At 45.0% G+C, this 27,735-nt stretch overlaps 1 protein-coding gene and 1 non-coding gene across 2 annotated transcripts; both read left to right on the top strand.

The window, feature by feature from the left end:
- Nucleotides 1-686: 686 nt before the first annotated feature.
- Nucleotides 687-27,735, top strand: LOC142564933 (uncharacterized). Its single transcript, XM_075676140.1, has 7 exons — nt 687-883; nt 17,382-17,534; nt 21,920-22,237; nt 23,240-23,359; nt 24,523-24,750; nt 26,016-26,150; nt 27,065-27,735. Exons 1-7 carry the CDS (start codon nt 736-738, stop codon nt 27,157-27,159), a joined length of 1,197 nt encoding a protein of 398 aa, XP_075532255.1. The 5' UTR covers nt 687-735; the 3' UTR covers nt 27,160-27,735.
- Nucleotides 5,544-5,616, top strand: TRNAF-GAA (transfer RNA phenylalanine (anticodon GAA)). Its single transcript has one exon. It is a non-coding gene; the product is annotated as a tRNA-Phe (tRNA).

Below are 27,735 nucleotides of genomic sequence, written 5' to 3'. Positions count from 1 at the left end.
TCCAATTACGTTTCTACTCATCATTGGACCACGATTGCGGTCTAGCACGAGCGCTGATGCGTTTATCCCTTTGGTGTTTGTGCACGCATCTACAAGTTTTCCAGCAAAAACGACAAGCTAATTAGCCCACCAATATCTCCTCAACGTCTCTAACTCATTTTTATTGGGCCACATGTGTTTGCTTTTCTTATTCCTTTCGACTATACTTGGCCTAGATAAAGCGTACTCCTCCACTGCCCTCAAAAAGCTGGAAGTTACCACGCTAACTTTTTGCTAGTAGAAGAAAACTGATCTCTCGCGCGGAAGAAATGTACTGCTCCAGATTCTGTCTTTCTACTTGTTTTCAATTTTCGGTCCGTCCTTAAAGTCGTGTCCGGCAGACCAGACCTCGGCCTTCTTCGCCAGCCGTTATTGTGGCGGCGTTGGCCAGGCGTGAACTTAGCGTGCGCGAAAAAAACGTGCGTTCTTGCAACCAGTGCACGGCTGACCGCAAAGACGAGGACTTCGCACGCCTGACGAGAACAATGGCGCCTCGTCGCTTCTCGCCATCTTTCGCGTGCTCGCACGTTCTGTAGTCGGAAACCCTCGGGTACCGCTTGGTCTTGGGTCTCTGGCATCTCGCCAGGAAGGACGTTATTCTAAGATCTCTGGGCCCAGGGCTAGATACCCTGTGGCTATGACGCCGCGCCGTTCTTTGGAGCGCGCATCGTCGTAAACGAGTGACCTTTCTTTGCCATGTGGTTTCGGTGCTCCGATGTTGTGCTGCTGGTGGAATTTTCGGCGTGGGTTCTATCTTCGTGCTCGGATGCCTACCGAATGAGTCTCGGACTGCGCGATGACCAGCCGAGGACCAGTGCACAGACCTGGAGCAAGAATAGCCGCTGTAAGCGTAAGCTGCGTGGGCTTTTGACGTTTGTACGAAGCGTTGCCGCGTGAACAGGTGCTTTGCTCAAGTGTACTGGCCAAAGAAAACACAAAAATGTCAGCCTTCCAAGAGGAGCGCAAAGCTACAAGGGAAACCCAACATGTGTTTTTCGGAAAGAAAGCTTGGCGGTTGATAAATTTGTGCTGGGTCGGCGAATGAACCCGGGATCAACGCTCTTCCGGGCCGGGTCACTTTTCCGCCTGAGCGAACCCGGGATCAACGACGAAATAATGAACAACTTGAATCACGGGGACGCGTTGGTTCCGGGCACGATACCGGGAACCATGGCAGTTTCCTGGTTCTCAAAAAATGCTGCCAAGTGAGTTACGCTGGTGCATTGCAGTGAAGTTTTACAGATGACTGAAGAGGCAATGTAAAACACCCCGGAACATAGGCGCCGACCATGGCGGGGCTCCGGGGCCTGAGCCTCCTCCGGAGTTTTCGTCTATATATATATATATATATATATATATATATATATATATATATATATATATATATATATATATTGAAGTTCCTTGTGGTGTTCCGAAAGCTGGTCGGGCCCCAATCCTCCCCTCACCCACCCCCCCAGAAGAAAATGAAAGCCTTCCGCCTATGCTCATGGACATACCTAACTGGGTTTGCTTGGCTGGTTTAAGCGTGAAACACAGCAAGGAAGAAAAGGATGCAGTTAGTTCTTGTCAATCTCGTTGCCACTGGTGCCGAAGCCAGTGCAGTAAACCGATGAGAGAGAGAGTAAACTTTATAGAGGAGAGTGCACGAACGTAGGTAGCTCTTCCGCTGTGTAGTGGTTGGTCTCCTCAGTCCAGGAGTCCAGCTGCCTTAGCTGGACTCCAGCCTTAATGAATGTTGTTTCGAGTACATCGGGCGTGTCGTGCTTGTAATGCGTCCCCATTTCAAGCATAGGTTCGCCGCATTTTATAGCCGCCAGAAAACTGTTTTCATGAAGAAGTGGATTGTAATGGCTGATTCATTAATGACAAATATGCTACAAGCAAACTCAGCTCTTATATGTAGGGTCGTCTGATGCAGCTGTAAATAAATTATTGACGAAAGTCATAATTACAGATGAAATCACGAAATGGTAAATTAATTAAATTATGGGGTTACATGTTCACGTGAGGTGCACATGTAAACTATGGCCCCCAAATTCCAATTCGCCCCTTACGGCGCCTATGCCGAGCAACAGGTAGTGGGAGGTTTGGCTTGCTAGCAAAGATCTAGGGAGCCAGAGATTTCTTCTCGGTCAAGACCAGTGAACCGCAGAGACCAGTGGAGCCCTGGACTGAGGGACCCACCCACCATCCAAAGCCCCGAACATTAATAAAGTTTATACTACTATGGGGTTTTACGTGGCAAAACCCCGATCTGATTATGAGGCAGGCCGTAGTGGGGCCCTCCATATTAATTCAGACCAAATGAGGTTCTTTAACGTGTACCTAACCCTAAGTACACGGGTGTTTTTGCATTTTGCCCCGATCTAAATGCGGCCGCCGTGACCAGGATTCCAACCCGCGACCTATAGTGGTTAGCAGCGCAACGCCATAGCCACTAAGCCATCGCGGTGGGTCATCAAATGCTGAAACTCTAGAATGCGGAATTCAAATCCGTTTCTTCCTTTTTAACGAAGTTTCCTCATATTTATACTTTTTGTGCGCAAACAAACAGGGACGAAGAATAGGGGCAACACAAGGACGAGCGCTCGTCCTTGTGTTGCCCCTATTCTTCGTCCCTGTTTGTTTGCGCACAAAAAGTATAAATATGAATATGTCCCAACTAGGCCGACTCGCAGTTATGCTGAAGTTTCCTCTGCGTAATTCTCCTGGGTTAGGCGTGTCGTGGTGTGTCACGCCGAGTCAACGAGGCCGATCCCCGATACATAATATATTAAATAAACTGGGCTGGTCCCATAGAGCTGTGGAACTTGGTTTACCGATTCTGACACCAGTGCACGATATGGTCCGTCGCAAGGGCTTTTAATGTGGTTTGTAGCGTGGGTCGATCAGTGTGATCAAATGCATGGGGGCGATCGCGACGATACATAGCATTACAGTCGCCCAGGTGTTGTACGACGACTTAGCTTCTTGGCCTCTCCTCCAGGTAAGGCATCAGTGTTTCGCTTATTATACACAGCATAGCGACTTCGGGAGGGAGGTCTCCTAAACAACTGAGGTGCGGAGAGGGAAATAACGAAAAACAGCCTTATAGTCAGCTGGAATGTGCCTGGAGAGGAAGCACTCGGTGTAGTGCCACTGCTTTATACATTGTAAATGATGTGCTTGTAGTTCAGAGCGACCTTAAATAACGCTTAGCAGCGTCCGGATAGGACGGTACAACAGAGCATGTCATTTCGAATAGTGTAGATGCATCAAAAATCACGTTTAATAATTTTCAATGCAAAGCACCCGTATTCGCTATTCTACCCCAACCGTGAGACCAGCCGCGCTTCGTTATTCAAAGTTCAGAGCGACCTTAAATAACGCTTACCAGCGTCCCGATAGGACGGTACAACAGAGCATGTCATTTCAAATAGTGTAGATGCATCAAAAATCATGTTTCATAATTTTCAATACAAAGCACCCGTATTCGCTATTCTACCGCAACCGTGAGACCAGCCGCGCTTCGTTATTCAAAGTTCAGAGCGACCTTAAATAACGCTTACCAGCGTCCCGATAGGACGGTACAACAGAGCATGTCATTTCAAATAGTGTAGATGCATCAAAAATCATGTTTCATAATTTTCAATACAAAGCACCCGTATTCGCTATTCTACCCCAACCGCGAGACCAGCCGTGCTTCGTTATTCAAATTGAAATGGAAGTCGCAGGGAAGCTTCGTGCCCACCAATCCCAGCAGAGGAAATGGCGTGCACATTTTTTTACTGCAATTTTACGGCAGTTACCTCAACACAGCAGAAGCAACAAGTTTGCGCAGCTTTATGTTGCTCGATTTTTAAAGTGTACATAATGTAAGGGTTCCCGAATATTCTCTATAGTACATCCTGCAGGGGCCTCTGCGTCAGCAGGCGTTTGGTGTGTTGCGACACCACGTACCCGAGCACACGAGGGTTGGACCCTCCCGCGTGTAGCCGTGGGCTGCTTAGCCGTGTCCGGGGAAAAGGGGATCCTGGGGGTTTGAGCCGATGCCGGGTGTTCGGACCTTTTAGGCCTCTCGGCGGAGGCAACACACCTCTTTGGCCTCTGCTTCACGTGGACGGCGCCCCCGGACTGACCCACCCGGGGGAAATCGGTAGTTGCCTTTTCCTGTCTCTCTCTCTCCCTCCAGCTTTCGTCTTGCTCTCACTTTTCATCTTTCCTGTCCTCTCCTAATAAACTCAATAGCGCAAATAAAAAAGAAGTACTTGGGGATTGGTGACGCCACACTGACATACCGGTGCTGGTGTATCTTCAGAATGAAACTTGTAACTTTCGCCTTCTCTTCTAATAACCAACGTACAAACGTGAAATTAACAATAGACTTTTGGAAGAATATTTTATCATTGTAAAGTGATTTTGCGTTTCACTTTTGTGCCCCTTTAATCGCCTGATCTAGATAAGATGAACGAGCGTAATCCCGCGTCTGGTTTCAGTAAGGTACGCCAGTATGAAAAATGCTAATGTACCTGCTGGAAAGGGCTTACGCGCGCGATGCATAGCGGCAGATACATATCTGAGCATGCCGCAACCATGCATTGTCTTTCTTTTCTTTAATGAAATGATGAATACAGTGTTATCGATCCCGAGTTATCCCGAGTGTTATCCGGAGTTTCTGCGATTGTGGTTGTTGCAATATTCGAATGTTCATGGTGCTCTTTTTCTAGCTCTATATTGTACGAAAATGTAGTACAATTTATTTTTGACACATGTAAGGTTTGCGAGCGGGTTGAGCCATTTGCCTTTGGGAACACTAGTCGCTGATTTGCGATTTCCGATGTGGCAGAATTAATTGAGAAGCATAAATAATGTGGTTACTATTACTTTAAGGGACGCCCAAGAGAAACGCTAGATGAGTTTCGCTGGCCTTCCAATCCCCCATCTGTAATACTTTTCCGCGAGAACGTATTTATCATTAGCGCAGAGCTCGAGCGCCAAATTTCCGTTCTTTGAATTTCGCGCTCATGCAGTGTCCCCCATCATGTCAAGGTGACTTCACAAATTTCGGGGTATTTCGAAACTGTCTTTCTTTTCTCTGTGGGATACGGGAAGTGGTTATGTTATGGACGACTATAGTGCGCAAACATCGTGGCACTACATCGTTCCAAAAACCACAACTACTTTACTTACTTTCAACTACGACGTAGTTTTTTTTTTTATCGATGCCCGATGAATTAACCCCGAAATGACGTTGTCGAATGTCTCTGAGGTCACAGTGATCAATGTTTTCCTGGCTTATCAAGACTTAGTTTGCGTTTTCCCTCGCCTGTTTGCAATTCCACTTTAAGTCTACCAATACAACTGAATGAAATGAGTGTTTTTAGTGAAAATTAAGAATTGCATGATAAGAAAACCATTCAGACAGCATAAAATAAAGTAATGCTGCAACACTCCATCCAGAAAGCAGTCAACGTGCGTTTGAATTCAGACGACGTGCTATTTTGAGAGCACGAGCTCTCCGTGCCGAAATAGCTCAGTTGGGAGAGCGTTAGACTGAAGATCTAAAGGTCCCTGGTTCGATCCCGGGTTTCGGCAGTGCGAGTATTTTTTTTTTCGCTTCAGCTCTTTTTTTCTTTAGTTTATTTGTGCCTAGGGAGATGCTTATGCAAATTTAATGCTAAAGTTCGAATCATTCGGTAACGACATTTCACGATCAAGCTGTCTTCATTTGCCACTGCCCAGGTGCATTCTAGAATAGGAGCTCTCGGAATCTTCTGGAGCAAGTTAGCTGGGAACTTCTTTGAATTAGTTTCATGTACATAACTTTATGATAGTTAAATAAATTAATAAAGCCGTGTTTCTGCAGGGGAGATGATAAGTAGGCTTAATAACGTAGTCCTGACCTGTACGCGTAAAAGAAAATACGCATGTTATTTCCTTTGTGTTAAAGCAGTGGAATGCATGAATTGATGTCACAACAACTGGATATTCAATGGAAAGTAATTTTCGCCGCATTCTAGGTACTTAGCGGTAGCAAGGCTCTTGTGTTGCCTGGTGTCGGGTTTTGTTCAAAAAAAAAAAAAGAAGAAAAGCCTGTCCGACGATGGAATCCAACCAGGGCCGGAAAATGCCGATTTTCTACCCATAAGGCCACTGAACTTCTTTCTTGCTTTTTCGTGCTGTTTATTACAGTTAGGAAGAATGGTATATATATATATATATATATATATATATATATATATATATATATATATATATATATATATATATATATACATATATATATATATAAAGGCATGTGGCTCACGCATGCTATATGTTTTGCCAACCTCAAAACAGGGCTTTGAGACGTTTGGAGCATGGGTCGAGTCTCGAAGCACAAATTTACTTTTTACGAAAAAATTGTGGTGAATCCGTCCTTTGGAGGCGACTGGCGACGTTAATTGGATGTTCAGTGTGTGAATGGTGATTTATTTAAATATGTCGTTTATGTTACGGTGGTTATTGCTATGATTATTTTTATTATTATAATGATGGCAGTTACGAGACGGAGATAGAGCTGTGATATGTGCAAGAGCTGCATAAACCAAGTGGTCTGAGTTGGCGTGGCCTCGGCAAAACGGTTATGCCCCAACCACTGGCACGCGCCGAAAGCTTCGGCGCGCGCTGGCAAGCGAACGCGTCGCTTCGCTTCGGCTGGAGGGAAAGGGCGCGCAACCACTGGAGACAAGCTCCGACGCGCGCCGAAGCTCGCTCCTCGGCTGCGGCGCACTGTTGCTGGACTATTCCGTCTTCATCCGTCAAAGTCCGGCCTAAAACAGCCTGCTCTAAACTAAGCTTGAAACAATAAGGTTGTGATCTGTATGTGCTTTTAGATACAAAAAACACGTTTGCATAATGAATATACACCTGCCGCAACAGTTCGTTTTTATTTTTGAAGTAACAATAGTGTACAAAATATCGACATCAGCGCTCGCGCGTCGTCTGTCTGCAAGATCGCTTTGCAAACACCTGCACGACGATGCCATATATCAAAAACTGTTGTACCATTTCATTTTTTGGTAGCTTATTGCACAGCCAACTATGTAAGAATTAGGCGTGCAATGGTATAACTGAAAAGAATCTGTGTTGGAAATATTGCCACGTAGTAGTGACGGTAAATAAATAGTGCCGGCTCAATGGCAACGATAGCGGCGAGCAATGTCGGCAATCGTAGAAAATCTCATCTGCGGGTCAAGCGCGTCGGTTTGCATACGTCAGTCGTCGAAAGTTACAGCCTATTCGCTGGTGCCCGCGCGCCTTCCAGAAACTACAACACAACTCGTGACGCGTATGCAATCAGATTAGCAAGGTTCGTCGACAACAGACAGAACCATCGATAACATTCGCGAAACTTCCGATACGTTCAGGCGCATCCTGCACCGAGCGATAACGTTTTAACATTTTTTAGCCGGTGAAATACGGTAACCGGATAGAGATAAAGCATCCGTGTCAATATAATTATGCTTGTTGGTGCATGAGAGAAACGTGAAAAAGTGGCTTCTGAGAAAATCAGCAAAACAGAATTGAAACACCTGTAGAACTCACAAAAAAAAAACTAGAATAGCTAAAATGTATGTAATTCGTATCTTGTCTCCCCCCAATTCTTGATTCTGCCAAATCTAGCCCATGGAGCACCTCTATTATTCTAGGTTGTTTTGATGCATCAACACCGCATCTGGAGGCCTTCACATTGAGTTTATTGCTACAAAACATTTTCACAGTGTAAGGGCCATGTTCTATTGTAACTGGTTTCCACATATCAAGTTTGCCTTTCTTTACATTAATGAAATGACATACCGTCAGATAATACAAGCTTGAGAATTAGAGGGTTTTAATAGGAGTCTTTTGTTGCCCTTTGCCAAGTCGTACTATTGAAGCACTTATTCACATGCATGGGAGCAGCTCATTTGCATAGTATAAGAAATATATAAACAGGTTATTTTCACAATTTATACACTTCGTCACCACAAAAAGAAAAATTGCAGTTTATTGTTTTCAGCCTGCTATGATGTCTTGACTGAGAAAGATATATTCAATTTGTTCTGCGAGGCACGCAATAATTGCTGAGGCATATTTTATTGCACAAAACTGCATACAGTAGCCAGCCATTATTAAAACTCAGAAGAAATTAATAGCACAATGCATATGATCAGGCACATAGCATATTATTGCACTTTCCCAATTCATGCCAGAACGACGACCACAGGCGTCCTTCTCTAACAAGGTCAGCATCCATCGTGCCTCCTAACCTCCCTACCTTTCATTTATCATTTTCTCTCTCACTTCTTAATTCATGCCCTTTTTTTAATTGCACAAAAGCTACTGCACTAAAATAGTATACTAGTACATACTTAAAAAGCACAATTTTATATTACGATAATAATCAATCATTCACATTTTCATTGTAGTGCCCAGGAACAGCTAGAGAGCCTTTGTACTGGTGCACTTAACGAGCTTTAAGGAATGTATAATGTCATGGACCACCTTATACAGGAACAAAAGGTGCGATTAATTAAGACTTGAATCTAGAGGTGCGAGTTGAAGTATATTTGAGAAGGCTCAACTGTGGTTGCCAGAATGGCAAAAGTGGTGCTTGAAGATAGACATCATTTTATTCTGGATGCGTTCAATGAGGTCAGAATTAGATTTGCTCATTGCACCCCCCTCCTACAGAGGCATACTCTAGTAGTTGGAGGCAAACAGCAGAATTTCAGAAACACAACAGGTGAGTGGAAATCATGCAATATACGGCAAGCAATTCCAAGAGCGTGAAGGGCATCTTGTGTAATTATCTATGTGAAGAGAAGCTTAGCATTTTGTCGAAGTACACACCAAGATCTTTCATTTCATCGACCCTAAGGAGTGGAGCATCACGTAGGGTGTATCAAAATTTCACATGGTGCGTTTTGTGCATATAACTTAATGCCCTAGTGTTGGAAGCATTTAAGAGTACTTATTTTTTCTGCACCAGTTTGAGAGTGAAAAAATGTCTTTTTGGAAGTCGATGCAGTGGTGAACACTGTTGACAGTCTGAAATAGTTTTAAGTTGTCGGCACACAAAGTCATGCTGTTCATTTATTAAAATGCTCTTAGCACTAACAGAAGGCGAGGAATCCCATATCGATTCAAACACCTGACGCACTGAAGAGGATAGATATAGGTCGGCAGTTAGTAACTGCACATCCAGCACCTGATTTGTGCATGGGCAATGCTCATGCTACCTTCCGAGTGCTAGAAGAGGTACTAGACTTTAGGGAACTATTGAAGATGCTTGTGAGAACGAGGAACAAGTATGCTTCCATACGTCTTAACCCTTTCGGACACCACTTTATCTCGTTGATTGAAAAGTTGCTTTCACCACATCTCTTGCATACTCAGAATCGTAGAAAGTGTACAGCTGCAGCAAATATTAAGAATTTTCAATTGTTTAGCGAGTTTTGTCAAGTTTATAAAATTTCGACTCCATGCGAAAACTCACTACAGGAACACAAAATATGAGAACATGTACTATGTCGTGTTTTGAAAAGCTTGAAAAGCACTTATCCAGCCACTTGACAATTATGCCTGGTGCACGACATTGTAAAAAACAATGAAAGAAGTGAACTCGCTACATACAACGTACTGACACAGAGTAACAACACCCAGCCGTCTACCTTCCCACTAATTTTGTTAAAATATTCTGCACGTTATTCAAAATTGCAGCACAGTTCCAATAATAAGTGTTTCAAGATGTATGAAACACATTTTAAATACCATTACTTTCATCAGTGCTTTTGCTATTGATGCACGCTCCTGCTGTGCCCAATTGTGTAGACAGCGTCTCAAAGGGTTAAGCTCTGTGGAGGAAATACCATCAGCACCGCAAGAAAGGGAAAGTTTAAGGCAAAGTTTAAGGCACTTCATATACTTGGAAACGAGGTTTTCATTGACTGTTAGCATACACTGCGCCAGACTGAGAAGGAAGGTTACTTGAAGCATATTTCACACTATATAGCAAACAGAAATGTTCTGCAAAGGCATCAGCAGTGTTCGAGACAACACCACTATTTTCATGAAGACGTACATCTTTGGCACTCTTTTTAGAAGGGAGAGCCCACAAAGCTCCAGAAATATTTTGAATTATGTGTCACGCTGGCTTCAACACAATCAACGTGGTCAAAGTGATGATTCTAATAATAACAATAATAATAATAACAACAATAATAATCTTAGTGGTAACTTGGCACACTAGACTAAAAAGAAGGCTGATGCCTGTATGTTAGAGCATCTGATAACCAGCCATCTAGAGCAGGAATTTGCAGGATGCAGAAGACACTTCCTTCCTCTCCATGTGCACACACACTTGCTCAATAACACAGCACGGCACACACGCACACATTTCACAGGTGCACAACACACACGAGTGCCAATTCAGTCTGGTTCCAAGGAAGGAGAATCCAAATCGCCAGGGGGGTGGAGAGAAAGCTCTGCATGCCAGATATAATCATGGAGTTGTGGTGTCGGGCCATAGAGGCGCGATGAGGGCTCAGACTGTGCTGACCACTTGTTCAGACGAACTGAAGAAATATTAGTGCTGTCCAGAGAGTCGTCAAGCACCCTGCAGTATAGACTAGTGCAATGTTGTGCTGGTATTGCAGGGTGTGCTACTTGAGGGGTTTGAGGCAATCCTCGAAGGCTGGCATGAGCTTGTGACAACCGAAAAGACGGGAGTAAAGGGTGCTTATTGTCCGGCGCTGAACAAGCTTGAGTTTGTTAGCATCGCGAGTTTGGTACGGGAACTATACTGATGAGCAGTACTCAAGTCGTGACAGAATGATAGAAGTGTAGAGTGCTCGGAAAACCTTAGGTCATCAGGGAAGGGAGACGCGACACAAACCCAAGAAAGGGCTGGTGCTTACATACAGTGCTGGTGACATATGCGGAAAAGTTGAGAGAACAGCTAAATGCTACACCCAGAATGGGAAGGGCCCGAACAGTCTTTATAGAAGTGCCTCCAAGGAAGAAGGTTGGACGTGCAGCAGTTTCGTTGTGGCTGATACGCATGGCAGCACTTTTTACGGTGCTACTACAAAGTTTGATCCCAGTCGTTCACCTTTACGGAATGTATTTATTGTAAGCACATATGCTGTGCATCGGCATATTGTTGTTGTGGAAGCGTTAACTTGTTAATCAAACACATTCTGCGCAGATGCATTAGTAACTTGGTTTTGAGTAGATCTTTGTCCTGACTACAATTTATAGTATCGCAGCAAGAAACATTTTAGTAGAAGCTGAAGGGATTCCAGCAGTTTAAGCATACTGACTGCACAAAACACTGACGACACCTTTTCACCTTCCCCACAATGCACTCACACCATCTACACTTTCCATAAGCAAAAAGTGAGATAAAAAATCAATTACAGTTTCATTGACTCAGTACTTGCTGCTTCTGAAGCGGGCATCGAAGCAATCGTGGTATACGCTGCTACACGCATAGGTCTTGCATGATGCAGGTCCTGCTATGCACTGCACACAGGGCACACGTTGCAAACAGATAATTTCTTTTTGCAGTGCTCAACTATAACGACACACTGACTCAAACATGACTGCATTGTCACGTATGCTTCAGTGCGTCAGTGTTCTTGATTGCTACACGAGCGATTTATGCCCAACTAGCCCAAAAGACGGACGCACTAGAAAGAAGTGAGTGAATGAGTACAGTGAACTTGTACTGAACTGGATTCACATGCCGAATAGAAGAGCGCAGTGTCAGCTGAAACAGGCGGCACGGCTGATTATGTAAGTACTTGTAATAGTTCGTCTACTAGTGTATTTCGCTTTCGGAAGTTATCTTTACCACTGGAAACAGCGCAGAGCTTGGCCGTGACACTTGAGTCAACCGACACCACACGAAACACGCCGCGGTTGACCAACCCAACTTCCACACGGTTCATTCACCACATCACACATCACACGAAGTCAGGAGTGCCATATTTTAAATCACTGCAGCACCAAACGGACCTGAAAATTCACTTCCTTCGACAGAGTTTCTTAGCTGGCCTCGTTCACTCGTCAGTTACGAACTCGATGGACCCGCTAGGCCTACGCGTAACGTAAACAACATCGGCGATACGCGAGTGCTGATTATCCAGACTTCGGAACTCGTAAACATGTTTCCATTCGTTTTGGGCACAACAAAATACACACATAGCAAGCACAGACGTTGCGGTAATCGTGATTCGGTTGGCTGTTTTAGCAGACGATCACACTGAGCCCGGCGGAACCCAGTGGGCAGGTTGGATTAGTCGGCGTCGTTCGAAGTCGCTTCGGATCCACGTCGCACTGCCACAACCCACTGTCGTCGGTCGGTCGGTCGTGTCGTTGTCGGCCTACTATTACAACACTGTCTTTTAGGAACACTGTCGCGCGCGTCGTGCGTCCAAAAAACTCGGACGATCGTTGATGCCGGAGCCTCCGCTTGGGCGGCCATTACAGGCATAGCAGCCGGAGGCTGCGCAGCCTTCGATTGGTTGACGCGTGCGACTCGTCGCAGCCTCTCATTGGTGCACGCCGGCGCAGCTTCGCCGCGCGTCGGCAAACTTCTAGCATCGGCAGTAGACATAATCGCTGCGCGACGTTCCGCTTCGCCGCGTTTCCGACCGACGCTTTGACGCATTTGACCCTTCGGCGCACGCCGAAGCTTTCCGGCGCGTGCCAGTGGTTGGGGCATTATACGAGGGGACCGTGCTTAAAAGGACACTAAAGTGAAAAATGATTTCTTCTGCATCAGTAAATTACCGTTCTACAACACCAAAAACACCACTCTTACAACGATAAGACGTTTGGTAAGCCAGAAAAAGCGAAAGAACGAAATACGGGTGGCGACGCCTACTTAAGTTCCCGCACCTGGGGGCTGTGACATCTTGGATTTTGATGACATCTTCTAGGGCCAACTAATTATATATAGCGGTACAGATTGACTACATTGTGTTCTAAAGGAACCAAATAATAAACATGGCAAGTTTCGGGAACCTTTACTCAGCCAACGCGGCCCAAATGCGAAAACATACTTTGGAATCCCTGACGTCACACTGACGTAGCGGCGTCGGGGTTTCGGAGCGAAATTCAAATGCTGATACTTGCACCTTCATTTCCTCATCTAATAATCAAACTACTTTTTTGAAATGACTGCCCACAGGGTTCTCAAACAATGCTTCATTAGTCTAAACTGATTTATTGTTTAGCTTTAGTGTCTCTTTAAGATTTCCGGATTTTCTTTAAAGCCTGTGGCAGACACCGTAATGTTTGACCTTGCGCTGGATTACTCGAAGAGGCGGACATCACTAGCTCGAGAAATCGAAACACTCATTCAACTAATTAAAGAGAAATCACTGATTAACTTCTTAATCAAGTATGATTTACGGCTCATGTTGCAAATTACAAATTCTAGCCGGTGATTTCGCAAGACGTATCCACTAGAAATCGATATCCTGGATGACACCAGTTTCGAGACATTATTTTTCAGTGTGGGACGAAATACATGGGCGTTCCAGGTACTTTTGTGCTTCAATGCATAGAAGAGTTTTGTTTAAGTGGTAAGTGGAACAGCAGTGCGTTCTTTACGGCGAGTTTAATGGCGCATTTCTCCAGACTGGTGTCAATATGTGCCGTAAGTTTAATAATTAAGAAGTTAATTAGCGATTGTTATTATTATTTGAGTATGTGTTAATGCCTGCTTTATGAATAATCCTGCTCAAGGACTAGAATTATGTTATGTGCAACAGGCCATTTTTGAGAGTTCCAGAGTACTTAATAATGACCATCTCCTATATCTGGTGACAAACTTCAAGTACTACACAATTTTAAAAATCGCCTGTGGCAGATATCACATTTCTACTCCTTGAGCTGGAGAACTCGAAGAGGCGGACATTATTCTCACGGGAAATCTAAATTCGCAATGAACTACTTGATGAAAATATACTATTTATATTGTAAATTAATTACGTTACGGCACATGTTGTAATTTACTAATTGTAGCGGGTGAGCCCGCGAACCTTAGAATGAATTCTCACAATGACAATTATTTCGAGATATTCATGCCAAAGTGTGCGAGGAAATACATGGGACTCCGACGTAATGAATAAAGAAATGATAAATTAATGCGATTCAAAGTGGATGAAAAAACAACTTGCCGCAGGTGGGGAACGATCCCACGTCCTCGCATTATGCGTGCGATGCATCGCACGCGTAATGCGAAGACGTGGGATCGTTCCCCACCTGCGGCAAGTTGCTTATTCTTCCACTTTCAACCCCATTAATTTGTATTTTCTTTAATTCAATTGATGCGTACAAGTAAATTGCCCAATGCTGTTTTTGGCGTCTTTGTTGTCTTCTGGTGGTATGGGCGTTCCAGTTACTTTTGTGCTCCAAAGCATAAAATAGCGTTGTTGTTTTATTAGTAAGACGAAGAACAGTGCATTTTTACTGTTAGTTTAACCGCACATAACTCCAAACCCATGCCATCCTCAAGATTCAAGTGGATATGCTTGACAAACTCACTTGGGTGCGATTAGTAAATTGCAATATGTGCCGCAAAGTGAATAATTTATGAAGTTCATTAGAAAATGTTCGTCAATTAGTCGATTATGTGTTTAGGGTTCTCGTGGTGGTAATGTCAACCTCTTTGAATAATCCAGCTAAAGGACTAGGAACACGCTATTTGCCACAGTCGATTTCTAAAAATTTAGAAATGGTCACCCCTTAGAATGTTACCGGAAAGCTCGTCAAATATTCTGCGAATGCTAATCGCAATAAATAGCGAGAGTACGTGCGTTCGAGCCAGTGTCTATTAGGCCACAGACGTCAGCCTTCCCCCCCTGTCCTTCGCGTGCGCCACGTCGCATAGCAACAGGATGCGTAGGAAAGCGCGAGTTGCGCCATTTTGATCCCATATTGCACCACCTTCATGATCGGTCCGGATCGTGACGGAGCAGGTCATAACGCTTCTTCGTCCCCACCTTGCTGCTGACGTCACACGCTTTCTCACGTCGTACACCGCAATTGCTCGCATTACGCGAACATGTTAATCCATCTAGCGGCGCTTTGCCGAACTCGCAAACCACGCTGGATAGCCAGCGACAGGTGCACAATGCCTCTCGTAGCATCGCTCCCCACAATGGGTGGGACCTGCATCATTTTGACGCCTTCCCGACGGGGCACTATACTGACGCCTCTTTGAGTTTGTATTGAGTCCGTGTTGACTTTTCGCGTGGTTTCCAACAAACTTCCTTTGGAATGTCTGTTTAATTTCAGTGCAGGGATAATGTCCTCAGTGATTCAAACACGATAATCGGCCCGCATGGTGGCCGACGCTATTCGCTCCACCGATGTGCGCTCGGTAATCGCTGGTCTCGGCCAGATGCAGTCACAGTGCGTCACAAAGGCCATCGTTTTTGTCGTGTACCACAACACATCACGGCCGGACTCGACTTGACTCTGCGCGGAGGAGTCGAGTGAGTCGAGTCTGGCCGTGAACACGACCGCTCGCTGTCCACAGCGCCGAGCAGGTGGCTCAAGAAGCACCCGCCCGCTATTGCCCGCCACCGCCCGGTTCGAGTGTATCACGTGCGAATCGCTAAGCGCTGCGCGTACGTGCGAACGGTGCTGGAGTGATGGTCTCGATGTTACGCGATATGCGCGACGAACGACACATCCTATTCAGAAGCCGTTAGGTGAGAACCCTGCGAGTCGATCGCCATCGGTGGCTCGCCACCTGGATCACAATAAGCAAACTAAATAAGAAAGCCAAACTACAAACGGCAAACAACACTGGGAAAGACGCGACGACATACACTGTGTGAACTCACTTTGAATGTTATCTGACGCGGAAGTCATACGAAGGCAGTGTTTCTTCTTGTTTTCTCTATCTCTCTCTCTCTCGCTTACGACATGTATATTGCGACGGCATTGCCGTGGGGGTCTAAAGAGCCTGGGTGTCACGTATGGCAGTTCCAGGAAATCTGTGTAACGCAAAACAAAAGGCACTTATGAGAAAGCCGTGCCCAGGAAGTTAGGACGTGGCAAGCGCAGTTAGCTTTATAGCTGTAAGTGTAACGCATGCATTTCTGGCGTCTGACTGTCGTAGGCGAATGAGGTAGCCCAGTTTGGAACGGAAACCAAATCTGGAGTCACGCACGATCGATGTGCAGGCAAGAGAAGGAAAGCTGAGGCACGTGACCTGGTCGGCGACTGCAAAGACCCAGACGGGGAGCCAGCCGGAAGTGCAAAGTTAGGTGTTTTGCCGTCGTTGATAGTGATGGAAGTAAGATAGGTGTATTGGAGATTAGAGTTCGGCAGCTGGCGCACAACGTATAATAGGCAATTGATGGAGTATGACAGAGTTGACAGAATGAAGCGCGAAGGGAGTGTAAACGTAGCTGAAAGCGGCGGAGTATCAGGCAGAGGGACAAAATGAGGAAATTTTCCGGCACAGATAAAGCGGGCGCTTGGCTGATGCTGGACAGGGGTGATTTGAGAACCACGAAAGGGGTTCTCTTCTTTCAGTGGGATTTAATATGGCAATGACGATGATGATGACGAAGATTGTTGTGGTGGTGATCCATGTATGTATGTATGTATGTATGTATGTATGTATGTATGTATGTATGTATGTATGTATGTATGTATGTATGTATGTATGTATGTATGTATGTATGTATGTATGTATGTATGTATGTGAGTACGTACGTAAGTAGGGTCACGCACGCGTTTCACAGTGCCAATCTCACGTGGATGACTCTTCTTCCTCGCCACCAAACTTGAACCATCTTGCCGTTTCGCATGTGGATTAATTTTCTTTTAGCTTCAAGTTTTTGGTGTTGTTACAACGCGGCGCGCAACACTGAGGCATGCAAACTCTAGCTTGGTTCTGTAGAAGATGTTAGAAACTTAGCTGCTCTGCCTTTGTCTTATCAGTAATGCGTAAATAAATTTCCTTGTTTCCTTGTGTGCTTGCTCATTGCGAGACATCTTGGGTGGAGGTGGCCAACTATGTGTTTATGGTCTCGAGATTCATTCAGCTGGCCTCGTTGTTTTAGCTCTAACGGCAGAATGATCGCTTCGGAAGGGTGTTCTGCCACGTTCTGTCCTCGTACCAGGGCGAACCTTCCTTCCTTCAATTGCGTAAACTCTATTTTGTTAGAAACCCGTGCGGGTTTCCTTCTGTAGTTTCGTGTCATAATTCTGGGTGGATGCCAATTCTTCATTTTTTTTGCTTTTTTGACGAGTGGATGTGACATGGCAGCGTAGACCTCGTCAACTGGGCCACGTTCTTTTCGCAGTTCTTCACTTGCTGCACGTGGTGCGTTTTCCCAACTTGATGTGCACGGGCACCTGGGGACAGGAGGGCACCTGTTACGCCTTCAAGGAGTGCATGGAAAGGGGAGGAACCGCCTACGGCCAGTGCGCCTTCGGATTCGGCGTCTGCTGCTCGCGTAAGGAACACTTTCTTTTTCTAATCTGTGCCCCACTCAGGACAAGGGGGACTTTCCGCCATGCGCGTGTACGAGCCGCAGCTTATTCGAATCAAATGCCCACGATACTTGTGCTTCTAAATTTAGAAAAAAGAAACGAAATGTGAAAGGTGACAAAGAAAAAAAAAAGCTTACTTATTTACTGCAGCCCGGTCCTGGCAACCGGCTTTTATATAGCGAAATTGACAGATCACTTTGCTTTCTGTCTTCTTGTTTCTTTTTTTTTTATTTTGCTTACAGTGTGCATTTCTAGGCGGCCCATGAACAATGATTATGGGTCTTTTCTTACGGCAGGGAGGCTTTAATAATTGCAGCTGCCCTGTTATTCATCCACAGTCAAGGAAAACGAATGTCGAATTCTCGCGGCTTTTGTTTGAATTCCTTACAAAGTATTGTATCTACACCCACTCTTCAAATAGTCGCGCTTTCCTAGAAATCAATTTTCGAACATCCCGTCAACAAAAGCGGCTTCACCTAGCTATGACGACTAATGTCCTGCCAACTTGAATAATCTATCAGTACGGGAAGCGTTACTAGGCAGCATAGAGCTCCTAGGGTCATATTTAAAACCACGGACTATCCCCCGGTGGTGTCTCAACGGACAGTCGCATTCTGGAAATACGAGTTTGAGCGCTGCCTGGAAGCAGGCTTTCTTCCGGGTCGTTAAGGGGGGGTCGTCAAGGGGTTTTCCCCGTCAGCATGAGATGTCATGTGGCGGAGCACAAGCAAAATGGTCTCTGAGTTGTAATTTCAAAATAAATATTTTCCCTGTTTCTGTAAATTTCAAAGCTTTGTTAGTTTAGGATTTTGAGGATGGGTCCTATCATTACATTGTTGCTTCCTTTCAGACTTTAATATTCTAGCCCATGCAGAATGAAATCGCGTGCGATGCAGTTACGGCCACTATGTAATTTTTTCTTTACTATTTTTACTTTACGTTGGTGAGTTTGAAACACATGGGAAAGAGAATTCTATCAGTGGCCGGGCACACAACGCATCACGGTATTCGCAGTAAAGGTATGAATTTACGTTTAAACACAAAGTTTGCTGGATAATCGAGACAGAGCTTTAGCTTGTACGCATGGTATCACTATTTACAGAATACTGAAATATCAATACATAGACCTCACCGGCAGCACCTGTTGCGCCATCACATGACGTTGAGTTCATCTAGAGCGTAGAAATAAATTATTGCTACGATGGGTTATTTGCTACTCAGGTGCTGCTAAAAGCATCGGCTAGACCATAATCATAAATGTAAAATCGCAGATTTTGGAAATTTTTTCTGGTGCAGTGATTCCAGCTAAAACTATGATACTTTACAAGAATATCGCCCCCTCCCCTCCCCCCAAAAAATAACGCCGATATCAACTTGAGAAATCAGAGTTTAAGTAGCTCTAATTGCATAATTTATGTGGACTTAGTGCTGCGATCCACTGATTCTCTCTGAAATTTAGAAAAAGTACACACTTCACAATATGCTGAGATTGGGCGTCTCAGCTGCATGTTTGAGGCCTGCTTCCTAAGCAATGTAAACTCTCTTAGATGTGACATGAAAGCAATCTTGGAATCGAAATATCAAAGTTCGATGGGTTTGACAGTGCACACGGAGTTAGAAAGTAAGAGACAGGCGTGAAATTAAAGAGGGTCGACCAACGTCCCCCTGAAACTGGCCATTATTCACTCTCTACCTCTCCCTTAGTTCCCGTAGTTTGCATGCACTGTGAACATTATAGAAATGAATTGTTACCAACTCGCCCAAACTTGCACGCGTGTACGCTATAAAATTTTAAAGCTGCGTAAGCCCGCAGCATAGTGCATTTGTTACGTACGGCTCTCGCATATCACGAAATGCCGCTGTGGGAACTGTTATTTTCTCTCTTCATTTTCTGGATCAGCTGCGTAATATGTATCTTTGGTACTTGTAAAACAATGATTGGACCAACAATCGTAAATTCTTCTTTTTCGGCGAGAATATAGTATAAAACAAACATTCAAAAAATGTGCAACAACCATCAACGACGATCGCCAATGTAAGCAAATGGCTATAACGAACGAACTAATGAACGAAAACGAACGAGCAAGCGAATGCTTTCCTTACCGAGTCCGACTAACAACCTACCACGAAAACGCGTGAAACAGGAAAAGAAAACCACTCTCATTATAAGCAGTTGGATTGCTCGGTGGTTGAGCAAACAGTCACAAGATGTCGCTACAAGCGTTGCTGCTGTAGAGTTACTGTATATGCTACCACAGGTAGCAGAGTTGCGCGTAGGTCCGCCATCTTGCCTGGCAAGCAACACATTCTATGCGGCGAAGCCGCACTCCGTTTTTGCAGGCGGCAAGCCTACCGTATCGTCGATCGACCGTTGGTGGTTTTGCATCGCTTTTGGACTGCTTGTCCGCCTAATCGAAAACAAAGCGCATCGAAACAGCTGACTGCATAAGATCGTCAAGAAAAAGGCGCCGAGATCGGTCCCCACCGAAGCTTCGGCCTAGCGTATCCGCCGAGTCCGTCTGCACGCTCTCGGCGCGCCTAGGCTCAGGAATCAAGTCTAACACGGATAAATCACTATATTTCAGCTTTCGCATCGGTGTTCTTAAATAAACCATTTTTTCATGTTTACAGTGCCAGCACAAGTAGCGATGAGCGCCGATGTGACGCGTCATAAACACAGGTATATATGTGCTGTCGCGGAAGGCTCCCGGCACTAGCCTGCGCTTCTCTGACGAAGATATATGACTAGACAGACGTGTCGACTGAAAGGCATCACTGAACTAAGAAAACGTTGCATATCCTTCGCGTGAAGAACAAGAAACAGCTATCTAAATCAGTAGTAACAGCCCATACAGCGTCCCGGGTCGGCTGTTCATTTAGGACTTTTTTCAATGTTAAAATGCCAGCGGCAAGTGAAAATTGATGTTGTGGCACTTCCGAGCATGCTACTGAATACGGACAGCAATATTTTCTTTGTGGTACAGGCGTGAGTTTCATATGCAGGGCGATAGCGCATCTACCATGACTGAGCGAGACATCTCTGAAATTAAAATAAAACTGCTTCTCGATCCTTGACATGGCATAATCCAATTACGCCCTGCTTCTGGCATGGCGCAGTAAATAAAGGGAAAAAAAATCTGGCATGGCGCAGTGGTAAATACCGGGCTTGGGGTCGGTAGGTCCGACGATGGAATCCTGCTCGGAGCTTTCTTTTATTTTTTTATTGCAGCAAATCGCTTTCTGTTCTTTGTATTCCAACAAACTATATACGGTGTCCAGGCACCGCGTATTTAACGCGCTAGAGGTATTATTCGCACCAGTACCCAGTGCCTCTGAGTACGCCGCGCCTGCCCAGCATCCAGCGCGCGTCACTGGGCCCATAATCCGGCGCTGCACTGAACACTGGATAATGGGTACTCGGTTTTGCATTAGAGATACCTGCTTATGTGCCAAAGCTCTCAACGTGTAGGCAGTCTAAAACATTACTGGTGAATCAATGACCAACCATTAGTAGTTCGACACTGGTACCCCATTAGACTTGCTGTAGAAACGTACCCACCAACTAGCAGGCACTGGATATCAGCCACACTGGATATCAGCCACACCTGCAAGTACCACTTCATTATGTGCCTTTTCACTGCAGGGATTCCAAAAGTAACCTTCTCTGGTAGTGTAGTGAAGGTTTTTCTTTCACAGGATTGACATAGCTACATTGACATAGCTATATAACTAGCTCTCCGCAGCTAGCCCGCACGCGAACAGCGAACGCCAAGGTCGGCCGGATTCGCTTTGAATTTGACTGGCGATAACTTGTGTCAATCCAGTTCGCTGCAGCGGCGGCGTCGGGAAATACAAAAATTGGCCCGAGCATCTGCTTCTCCGCAATACACGGTTGCTTGACTACTACGTGATGACGCTCTGCCAATAGAGGCCCTAGCGGCGTGATAAAACAGACGCGCAACTCTGCTTCCTGTGGTAGCATATACAGTAACTCTATGCTGCTGCTTATGTCCGCAAGAGAGATGAGTAAAAGACAACTGGAGGTTTGGTGGAAGAAAAGTAGGGAAACCACAAACAACAGAGGCGTACAAAAACAAAGTTCCCAATAGTTGTTCAGAAAGTTTAACGGTGGGAATTCTTTGTGTGTTAAAAAAAGGCAGGTAGGACATTTGGCAGAATTAGAACAAGTACTAGGTGGCGCAACCCACCGCCCCGTTTCAAAGGGCACGGTCATATGGCATCCATCCTGTTGTGTGTACATCTTCGGAGGTCCGGTATTCCACGAAGTCAAATATTACGTAGAAGGAGAGGCTAGAACTGCAGTGTTATTATGCTTGCGTGAACGCAGTGACCGCCAGCTGCCGCTCCATGATCACGCTGAACAGCACCTACTTCAGCAGTCCCGGCTTCCACGCTGCCCCCGGTGCGACCCAGACGCCGCCTAGCGGCGGCGACGGTGACTCCAGCGGCGTGGGGGGCCAGTCGACTTGCGCCGTGCAGGTGTTCAAGCTCAGCGACCGCATCTGCCAGATACGCCTCGACTTCGACGAGTTCGACCTGGAGCGGCCCACGGTCGGCAACTGCGACGGCGAGAAGCTGATTGTGACGGGACAGAATGCGAACAACGTGGTGCCACCGTTGTGCGGGCTGAACACCGGCCAGCACCGTCAGTGGTTGATCGTACTCTTTCGCAAGAATACGACACGTGTCCCTACGTTGGGCGCCATGTTTTCGCACAGTTAAAGCAGAGCACATTTATGAGACCTTCGATAAAAATTTCGCAGGGTGCATCGGACCTAATATTCCCGAAGTCACCATGGCATTGGCTTACAGTAAAGAATGGCTCCGTATCAATTATCCGGAAGTCATCCTACGGAATCTAACACCGCACTAATGACAAAAAACGCGTAAACAAAATGACGCGACGTTTTCTACGTTCTTGTGTCATTGTCTTGCGTGCCGTCTTGCGTGCCGTTACGTTCGTTAGCCTCAAAAATGTCTTGACAGACAGAAAAATTTGTTTAAGTCGCGCAGCAGTAACGGCTACGTATGATGGCGTTGGCCATAAAGAAAATGGACAAGATTGCTGCGCGCGTGTATTAGGGATACATTCGCATGTGGTAGCCATGGTGATTGCTGGAAAAGAGCGAGCCAGTGCATCATGACGTCATTAAGAATTCACGGCACCTGGTTGCCGAAACCGAAGCTGGATCGCAGAAAGAATTACTACCAAAATATTTAGGGTATTCTGAAAGGCTTCAAGTATTTTCGTAGCTTTAGAGCGCTTGCCCTTTTACTTAAAAATGTCAGATTGAAAATGTCAAGTTAATACTCCTTTAGTTTGCTAGTTGCGTGACTGTGGCCAATCTTATGCATGGAGCACCCGGGTCATGTTCGCAAGCAGCACGGCATGTCCGCCAGAACAGCTCCTATGCAGGGTCTTTAAGCGAACACTTAAATTTTTTTGTCTATGGCAGATAACACAATTAGAAGTCATGAGCTGGTCGAATCAAAAAGGTGGACATGCTCAATAAATTGACATGCACAGTCGACCAATTAACAAGAGCCCGCTAATTACGTTTTTAGCTAATTACCATGTGGCACATATTGCAATTTACAAATGCTACGAATGACTAATGCATCTCTGTGTGGTTGATCGGGGCCGCAGTGTACATCGACGTGGACATGTCCCCCGGACCGGTGAACCTCTACGTGGAGACGAATGGGACGAGGAACAGCCGCTGGAACATCAAGATATCGCAGATCAAATGTGACAGCCCCTCGAGAGGTTCTAATTCACTTCACTCTATTAACCTTTAGAGTTCCGCATAAGTTTATTTACAATACGAATCGCTTCTTTAAGTTATATTTGTGAAACTGGCAAGATGTCATGTGGGTCATGGAGAGAGCGTATTCTTGGGCATGTTGATAATCCATAGTAACAACTTCTTTAGCGCACAAAAAAAAAGGACACAGTACCTAAAGGACTGTGTCGAGTACTGCCCTCGTTGTTCCTTTCAGTCCTGTGTCCTTTTTGTGCCCTAAGAAAAGTTATCATTGAGTGAATTTGATGAAAATTTACGGACAGAGTGGAAGCGGTTTTTCGTCTTATTGTTAAAAATGTTAACAATTTTAATCGTTTTGTTCAACTGCTCTTGAAGCATGGCAGCGCCCAGGTGCACATTATTAGCTTATGCTTACTGAAGATCAAGTACTATATTAACGGTAATGCTATGTCAGATCACACACTGATTCTTTTTTTTTCAATTCGAAAGTTTGCCCTTCGCCTTCATATGCAAACCTACATATCGTCGTGTTGACAATGCTTGCTAAGATTTTTGTAGGTTTTTGCAATGGACACAGCTTATGGATGCGTAGCTCTTTCACGTCAAATATTTGTGGTGATGTAGTATAATGAATCCTTCTTCTTGTAATCATGCTTTGAAAAAAATCAATAACTGTTTGATTGAATGATTGATTTATTGAACAAACATACAAAAGCAAACAAGTAATAAAAGTATAATATATGTTGCGTTCCAGGGCACTTAGTATTTCTCTATGTTCCTTCTCGTATTTCGATTGCAACGTTTCTGCCTTCGTACTACGCATTTTCTAAATAGAACAGGTTACAGTTCGGCGGCGCATACGGAGATAATGCGGCACAAGTACTTGGCATGCGCTTCCCTTGAGTTAACTTAGTATCTACTATAAACAAAGGTAAATGAAACATGGCAAACGGTCAGGGGAACACTTGCTAACGACCAAACAAAACTTACAATTTCTTCGCTCAGGCTTCTCGTTCGTATGAACTCAGCTGACAGAAGAAGTTTCATGCATCATTCCAGGTTCAAGACATTTTAGTGTCCCTTTTTTGCTTTCTCTTCTCAAGCATAAAATTACTTTTTGTGTGAACAAACCTGCTGACATTGATATCTTTATAACTGGTTGCAGCGCCGTCCAACTGCTTGCAGTACTACACCGGGGTGAGCGGCAACTTCAGCAGCTTCGACTATGCCGAGGCGCAGGAGATACCCCCAAGGCGCGGCTACCTCAACAACCTAGACTACACGGTGTGCTTCAGGAAGGAAGCGGGCTTCTGTTCCATTACCTACTCCGTGCCAGGAATGGATGTACCCTTCTCCATACAGAACGTTGGTGCCGACAACGCACCCACAACGAGTACGCATGCGATCCATACATTCGGCATGGAGAAGAAACATGTTTAAGCTTTGCGTTTTAATTTACCACAAATAACTTAAGCCCGCTCAAACAGTGCGTTATCGTCTACCTCGCTTGTCCTGCGGACTTGAGGTCATGCATCTTCACAGCTTCCGCAGGTTCGTGAGAGAAACTGAAGACTTTCGATTTGTACTAAACTGTTATATCCTTATAGTCCTCCAACCAAGTTATTTCGAGCTTAGCCTACTATAACTTCGTCAGAACTGTGATGAATGACCTTACAAATTACCCAGAAGGGTAATCGATTTGGAAGTCAATTCTCTCAGCCTTGAAGGTAGGTGACGTGGTAGCATTAGACCACTTGACGAGACGGCCGGACAGGCTAGATATAGTAAATTTATTTGAATTAAATTATTCGATACTTGAGGCAATGCATGTTTAGGCACACTTTCTCTCCAAAACTTCAGCAGATTTGCAGAGATAATTTTTTTGATTAAAAGGAGTTCTGTCGGAAGCTAAAACCCGCACATATAACACAAATGAGCAAAAGTATACAAACCCCTCAATTTTTTTTAATAAGTGGGAAGTGAGGTCTGGAGGTTTGTGTGTGCCTAACTCACACAATAATTCAAAGCGCCGCATCCTTCTGTGCGAAGTCAAATCAAAATGTGTGATAACATCAATTTATAGGATAAATTTTTCATATTTCAACTATGTATGCGTAGCGCATGAAAATGGCAGAAAACCCGTAGGGTGTCTTGACAATTTGTCGAAGCAACCACTCATAGGTAAATGACGATGCAGTTACCCTGCACGATTTCTTGGGCTTGATATAGAATACTAGAAAAGCGAATGACTCTGCGGTCCGGATTAGTAAAATTTGGCTTGTGTATGGCACCGTAAACGTCGGAAGCACAAAAAGAAATGACATCAGATGACACCTTACGTCAATAAATTTATTTAGGAATCGATGATATTCCTTTCTTCAATTAGGAAACCTGCCAATGCGCATAGCGGTTTAATAACACGTTTTATGAGACAATTGTCATAATACGAAGCTGAAGGAAAGATAAAAATTGCAAGCTTGTGGCACCAAACATCACCTCGCTTCAAAAGGGACGCTCATAAGATCCAACCATCCACATTTCCCGTGACGTCATTCCACTGAGCCTCTGAAAGCATGTCTGAGCGTACTTCTCAGCAATAAATAGCTTCTGCTCTAGAAAACGTGAGACATGACGGTACGCAATCCTTGCTTTCTGAAGATGAAACCGAAGCGGGCCTAGGCGTAGCCGAGTGCACCATGGATTACCTGCTTCTCGGAGGGGTCAGGTACTGCGGCACAAAGCTGAACCCGTCGACGGAAATGCCCAATCCCGTCATCAATGCACCAGTCACAGGTGAGGCATGCTGAACTGCGATGTGAAGATTCATTACCAGTTTGATGTTGAAAACTGTGCGGAAAGTATCCACGATGATTGTCAATGTACGCGAACGAACGAACGAGTGAACGAGTGAACGAAAGACAGAGACAGGGAGCGTTTTCCCTGCTGAGTCCGATCAGCTACCCGACCCCCGACCGGCCAACCAAAGAAAGGTTTTCGCTTGACTAAGTCACGGTTGGCTTCTTTTTCTGTTCGAGTGACGCTCTCTGAAAGAAGGTTTGGCTGTGGCGTTAGAGAACTGCGGGAGTATTAGAGAGAGAGAGAGAGAGAGAGAAAAGGAAGGCAGGGATGTTAACCAGTCAAGATTCCGATTGGCTCCCCAGCTCTGGGGGAAGGGTGTAGGGATCACAATAGGCAATTTTAAAACAGCATCAACCTTTCCTTATTCCTTCATGAACCACTTCTCTCTCTTAGGCGCAGAAAGAATGAGTTGAGCAATTCTGCAACCTCGTTCCAGAACTTTCCAGAATGTAGAAAGTCTGAAGTTTACGATGATACTCAAAAATGCTACGGCATCGATGAAGCCTTTGCGTTGGCGTGGTATTGTGGTGCCATCTAGCTTGCATTCGGCGAATGACCGCTGCTGCCTCCGTGACTTCGGTGACACAACATATATATGAAACATATAAGATTGAGGTTTCAACGAAAATAGGACGCACCAGTGCAAGTATACTATGCTGTCACACGCAAAATTTTGCGCCATTACAGATCTCGGAGGCACATATGACACAAGGGCTTACAACAGGAGCCTTTACGAACCGGCACAGGCATTAAGACATCCTACAATCTCGCCAGAGCTAGAAGCTTGAGCTGCCCTCTGTCACTATTTGTTAACTATATCAACTTGTGTATTTGTTCTTTATTTGCAGATATGACGTCCGGTCCTTTCACGGCAAGATTCGTGTCAGATGGAGCATTGAACGCACGTGGTTTTCTGCTTAACTACATGCAAAACCCTTGTTGAAGGGCGCGAGGACTACAAGCTCGCATCAGCAAAGATGCAAGTCAACTTTCGGGAAACTGTGACTCATCTTAATATTTATTTATACAGGTCTACGGACAGCGGGTCAGTAGTAAACACGTGAAGGAAGCGGATGAGGATCATCGTTAAGATTTGCTGCTGAGCTTGACAGTGGGCAAGGTTGCAAGAACGCAACGTGATATGTCCAAGGTCACAAAAGTTGCTTTGTTCACCGTTCATGAAACTTAAAAATCGGACTTTTAGCGCTTACTTTCTTAGGGACACCGCTTCGAAGCCAATGTCAACGAAACACGAGGTATGCCCAGCTCACCTTATGCAGGTTATGCAGGCATAAATTAATGCCCTAATTCTTACACTACAGTTTTCAAAAAAATTTCGAGGTCGGTAAATGCCAACGTCAACTTCTTTTTAGGGCGGATGTTCACCACAGTAAAGACTGTTTTGCGTGCTTGAGGTTGTCATTTCACCAGTAAACGAAATGCGTTGTACGATCATTAAGTCATATATATGGTATAAAGCATAGGCTTCATTTATACCGATGGTAACTATAGCAGTGAA

This window comes from Dermacentor variabilis, chromosome 11, assembly GCF_050947875.1.
Source record: "Dermacentor variabilis isolate Ectoservices chromosome 11, ASM5094787v1, whole genome shotgun sequence".
In the NCBI taxonomy this organism is placed as follows: domain Eukaryota; kingdom Metazoa; phylum Arthropoda; class Arachnida; order Ixodida; family Ixodidae; genus Dermacentor; species Dermacentor variabilis.
Note: the sequence above shows the minus strand (reverse complement) of the source record. Positions and strands in the feature narration are given on the sequence as shown.